The sequence below is a fragment of the Armigeres subalbatus genome, chromosome 3 (genome assembly GCF_024139115.2).
Source record: "Armigeres subalbatus isolate Guangzhou_Male chromosome 3, GZ_Asu_2, whole genome shotgun sequence".
Taxonomy (NCBI): domain Eukaryota; kingdom Metazoa; phylum Arthropoda; class Insecta; order Diptera; family Culicidae; genus Armigeres; species Armigeres subalbatus.
In genome coordinates this window covers 304,029,793-304,035,319 of record NC_085141.1, presented here as the reverse complement: position 1 = coordinate 304,035,319, position 5,527 = coordinate 304,029,793, and the positions used below count along the sequence as shown (strand labels likewise).

Here is a 5,527-nt window from a genome sequence, read left to right as displayed (position 1 = left end):
GATACATATAAGTAACATTAGCATAAAAAATCACTGATTTTATACCCTTTTTTACGAAAAGCCTCCCCCGCGAGGTACCAATCCACCTCTGGTTCCATTCAGCTAACGTCCTGAAAGATGATTAAATTTTCTTTCGAAACATCCCATCAAAACCAAAATTGATCAAATATTGAAAAAATTATAACAATTTCAATTTTAGGTCAATATGACCCGAGAGCACAGACAACGTAAGCTTTTGATAAACTTAGACCATATTCCCAAAGTGAGATTGCGAAAGAAAAAAAGCCAAATATTCTAATTGCAGTCATGACCTTCACGGTTACTTTATTTTCTTATAATTCTGAGCGAGACATGTTATGGTGTTGATTCTATAATTAATATTCCGATCTTTCGCTACTTCAATGAGTTCATTCATAGGTCTTCGTTCACTTGATGCAAGGACTTCTTTAGAATCTAAACTAATAATATAACTTGTTGCGATTCATTTTCCATACATATTGAAGAATGTTCTAGTTGAATATTTGAAACTGTTGGCTGTCTAACTCCGCTTAAGCACGAACATAAAACAAGATTGTCGCTTTAAAAATATAGTAAAATAAGCTTTGTTTACAATGTAATGTAAACGAATGATGCGATCCTATCTGATAGTACGTTAAATGCGCGATCATCTTTAACTTATGTCAAATTGGCTATTTGTTAAACTAATAGTTTTACTAAAATGTTAGTAATCATCTGCGAATTATTCCCTTTTGTATTTAATGCTAGGTATAAAAAATAAAAATCTGCCATCCGGTGACTATTGCTGTCAATCTGTTACAGGTTCAGATTTTCTGCTAAGTAATTCGTTTACGCTTTTCTTATTGTGTATAAAAAAATGAACACAAAAATAATCCTTCTAAAAGCAAAATTCTGCAAATATCCTTATCTGCTGAATCCTAGCTAGTTCACTCATTGATGAGATCTCCATAGTAAGCAGTCAGTGCGATCAGCTTCCGATCGAGGAAGTTCTGCTCGATCTCCACCGCGTTGTTTGGCCCAGCCAGCATGGTCAGCTGCTGAGTGTTGGAATTTCTCGGCAAATACATGGCCACATTGCGGCTAACCAGGCGAGCTTTGCCCATCAGTTCCGACGCCGGGACCGGAATCAGCGACGTTTCCAGATCATACACTTCGTCCTTAAGGTAACTGGGGCCGCCCCACGGTGGCGACAAGAATACCACATCCGCCCGCAGCTTCTCCGCTATGTGCAAAAAATCTCCCGTGATGAATTCAATCCGATCGGCCACCCCGTACACGGCGGCATTGTGCCTGGCCATTTCGATCTTTTTCGGATCGATGTCGATCGCGATCACCTTGCTGCAGGTGAAGGCGAACTGAATGGAGTTGCCACCACAGCCGCAGAAAGCGTCCACGATGAGATCCGACCGGCAACGTTCAGCCGTGTGTGAGGCTACCTTTTCCGGCGTAACCGAAAACCAACTTTCCCGGTCCAGCTTGATGCCGGAGTCGAAGAGAGAAAAGAGCGAGAAGCGCTTGTACCAATATTTGAGCAGCGATTTGTCGTTGGCTATCTCCGCTGGCAAACTGGCGACAAATTTCGGTTTGCGTTTCTTCTTTTTCTCTTTTTTGGTAGGGGCCTAGAAAAAAAGCAATAAAATTACTCTGTGTAACAATGGAAAGAAAAATAATTGAGAGAATGGTATAAAAATGCGATCTTACCGGTAAAGCCACATTCTCATCCAGCGCCTCCTCCGAAGGAGGATTCCCGTCATCTCCCTTTTGCCCTTCTTCCTCTTCCTGCGATTCCGATTCCTTACTCTGAAGCTGACTGTACTCCAAGATGGTGCTGGAGCGTACACTCGACGATACGCTCCTCGACGGCACTGCACCACTGGGATCATCATCGTCGGAAGAAGTATGCATCAATGCCTCGGGCGCGGCATCTTCCTTCTCCGAACCCGCCGGTGGAACGATTTCATTTCCTTCGTCGTCGAAGTACGTGTGCTTCGGCTTGTGGTGTTTCATCTTCAACACCCGATTGTGCAGCCGGATGTGCTTCTTTCGGTAGACCACCTCGCCGGTGATGTTGATGATAGAGTCGGCCGATTCGCTCTTGTTGGCCGGATCGGAAAAGGCATAGCCCATCAGTTCAAAAGCGGCTTTCAGCCGGTCATTTGGTGTCTCCTCGGTGTCACTTTCGTGGCTTCGTTTCAAATTGACTGGACGATCTTCCGGTGGGTCGTCGTCGCCATCGCCACGATTAGCGACGGGCTTCTTGGATTTGCCGAAAGACGTCGGTAGGCCGTATGCTTCCAAGGCGCTGGAAATGTCTTCCACCGCGTGCCCCGACAATGACGCTTTCTGCTTATCCTTTTTGGTGTTGGCTGATTGTTTTTGCTGGTCCCGATCGCTCTCCGTTGGGTCCTGGGATGGGTCTCGCTTTTTAGGAGACGAAATGTCCAGCTTTAGTTGTGCGACCATTTCTGGAAGCTGTTCGTTGACAGTCGATCTAAAATAAATAGAATGAATGATTATTTATTAATAAATCCATATGAATTATAAACTGATACAGTGATAGAATGAGCAAGTAATTAATTAACAACCAAAAGATCAAAAGTCACAACGAACAGTTGATTGTAATGTCAAATAATCCAATTAAGTCAAAACATACTTGTGCATCATGCCCGATCCGCTGCTACTGTTCCGTTTGCGTTTGTATAGCTTTGTTCGCAAATCGCACCCTCCGGCCAGCTCGTCGCTCTTATCCGCCATGAATGTGTTGTAATGCGTTGCATACATCTCCTGGAAATGCTTCTGCCACAAGATCTGCCAGTACTGTTCGCCGTCGATGGCAGCTTCATCGTCCTGCATAGTGGATACCTCGGTGGCTCCGGCCTGATTCGAGCTGACGATTGCAGCACCACCGGCTCGGCTTCCTACCAAGCACTCCGTTTCCAGCAGATCGGAGCTGTTGGAACTTTCCTCGGAAGAAATCTGCTCGCTCAAGCTGGACTCGCTCAGATTGGACGACTCTGAGCTCACCTTCGAACTGCAGAAGTCGTAACTGGAGATTGTCATTCGCGTTACATTGGTCATCGAATCGGTGGTGCCAATGGTTAGGGGAATGCTGGAAGTGACAGAATCACAACGCGGACTCAACAGAGCTTCGTTTTCTGTCGAGCCAGAGCGATGTGCAGTCCATATGTCGTTCCAATCGTCACTTCGAGAACAAGGATGCGGGGAGCTGGTAGTTACAATTATTTCCGTTGGTGCTTTCGGGTCCGGATCAGCGTCCATTGTATCGAATGAAAAGTGCTTGGAAGCGTCGTAGGTTGTGTCCGGAGTGGCCTCACTCTTGGAATGTGGTGAATTGCAATTCGTTTCGTGCTGTTGCTGTTGCGGAACTTGATCCAAATATTCCGGATTAATGTAATCGCTGTATTTTTCGATCCACGACGCCCAGATAATCGACTCTCCATGCTTGCTCCAGTAGGCTTCCCATGCTTCCTGCAAATCCTCCCTTCCAAAAACCTCCGGAAGGCTATTGTTTCGTTCTGTATGCACCACCGAAGGCACTTTCGCCTCTTCTGACAGCGCTTCCTTGACCCCCTCGAAGAAACTCTCCTTCGACTCATACTTGCGTTCGAAATTCTTCTCGGAAATATCCGCACCACTGTCGCTCGAGTGCAATCCGTGGCAGGCCATCACGGCTCCGTGAAAGATGTGCTCGTGTTCGTCTGTGCTGCAATAGTTGGTATCGGAATGGGAAGCACTCGCACTAAAGTAGCAACTGGCATCGCTGGCGCCGCAGTCTCGGTCCCATTTGACCACACTCCTTCCGAAACTTAGCTGTTTCCGTAACGGTTCCTCGCTAAAAACATCATCCTCGATTTCTTCCACAACCTCCGTGGCGGTTTCCTTCACAGCCACTATGCGATCAACCTCATCCGTGCCGTGTTGATCCGTTAAGGATGTTTCCAACATATCTGAAAACAAAAAGTGAATTTTGTTATACTAATCTAAGCAGACTTAAGAAAGTTCACAAACACAGGGCTTATGAAGACAAACGGTTAATACTAAGACAGTTTTAGTTTTAGATTGAAAAAATTCAATTGACCAAATCAAATGAATCCAATTAACCCTATATATCAATATTTTAATAATATTGAAGTGTATTTTATGCTTACACTTATACGATGCATTTGTGTCTTAAGTCTCATTTATAATTAGTTTGCCATATAAACCTTATATCGAGGTCGGACCAAATTCTTTACCAGCCCTGTTAGATTTTTGCTCAACATCACGTTTCATATAATTAAATTTGACAACTAAACGACTAAACCAGGAACCAGGAAAATCCGATCAAACCAGGAACACTAACAACACAATTTCCTAATGCTATACTTACTGGGCTCGCCCCGCTCCAGGGTCGACACGTAAACATCGTAATAGTTCCTAATGAAGACACGGCTGCACAGGCAGTAAATGCACTTTTTCTTCTCCTTGCTGGCTGCTGCTGCTGTTAAATTCGCTTCTGTCGGATAGGATAGGTATATTTCCGCCAATGGTTCCCAGTGGGCTTCATTAGAGCTCATCTTTTCCTTGCTGCACTGCTCTAATCTACTTCCTGATTCTCGGCTATGGATGAAGAAGAAAATGGTTCTCTTCCCCTCTGTTGTGCTCGTCCGGAGGTGCTTCCAGGATCTGGGTTTGAGCACCAGTCCGAGCTGCAATCAGATTCACACCAGGAAGAAGCAATTAGTACTCACAATGCGTTTTTCGAAAACTAATTCCAGGATTAATTGATTTTTCACCAAAAAGTTTACCTAACATGGGAGGAGACACCAAAACATAGTCGACATTTTCACTTCACACCAGAAAGCAGAGCAGAAAGCAACGAAAACGAAGCAATGATGGCTGCGTGCTTTGCAAACTTTGACAACTCGTACAAAATCATAGAAGGGGGATTCGCGCATTACACCGTCCAGCACCGTCATAAATTGAAAAAAAACACACTTAACTATACACTGCCAAAAATATCTATATAAGATATATGTGTCGCCGTTATAGATTTTTGCAATAGCTCCACCCTAATATAATCGATATAGAACCACACATAAATTAAATAATTGCTAATTCGAGACCACTCATAAAGTTTATTTGGATATATATTTTATTAGTAGTTCGCGTGGAGAATGGTTATGTGTGCGCTGATATACATCATAAGTTAAATCTATGGATTTTTGCCAATAAATATGTGTGGATTTTTAGTAGTGTAGTTATACACGGTTAGATGGGTAAAGTATTAATGGGTACTGCCTGAGACGAGACCTGCAAAGACGGCTTCTTTTTCCTTGTTTTGACACTTGCTCTTCTTTTCATCACAGTTGATCATCGATTCTCAACTGTTTCCTTGAGTGTTTCACCTAAATCCCGGGTAGAATCTTCTGAGCACAATAAAAGTGTTTGTGATTTACGGATTTGTAAACTTATTTGTATAAAGATTTTCCTATCGGAAATAAAACAC

The 5,527-nt window shown here is 43.7% G+C and overlaps 1 protein-coding gene across 1 annotated transcript; it reads right to left on the bottom strand.

Moving 5' to 3' along the window:
* Positions 1-292: 292 nt before the first annotated feature.
* Positions 293-4,990, bottom strand: LOC134225056 (trimethylguanosine synthase). The gene is made up of 5 exons (XM_062704817.1): positions 4,827-4,990; positions 4,409-4,727; positions 2,672-3,986; positions 1,720-2,509; positions 293-1,637 (listed from the first exon to the last, which is right to left on the bottom strand). The coding sequence occupies exons 2-5, from the start codon at positions 4,593-4,595 to the stop codon at positions 945-947; spliced, it is 2,985 nt and encodes a 994-aa protein (XP_062560801.1). The 5' UTR covers positions 4,596-4,727; positions 4,827-4,990; the 3' UTR covers positions 293-944.
* Between the last annotated feature and the right edge of the window lie 537 nt (positions 4,991-5,527).

What these genes read in the sequence shown, in the direction of transcription:
- LOC134225056 (XM_062704817.1), bottom strand. Translation starts at nt 4,595, where the DNA reads ATGAGCTCTAATGAAGCCCACTGGGAACCATTGGCGGAAATATACCTA. An exon ending in CCTGGAGCGGGGCGAGCCCA is followed by an intron (nt 3,987 to 4,408) that starts GTAAGTATAGCA and finishes TTTTGTTTTCAG; the next exon opens with ATATGTTGGAAACATCCTTA. An exon ending in GGATCGGGCATGATGCACAA is followed by an intron (nt 2,510 to 2,671) that starts GTATGTTTTGAC and finishes TATTTATTTTAG; the next exon opens with ATCGACTGTCAACGAACAGC.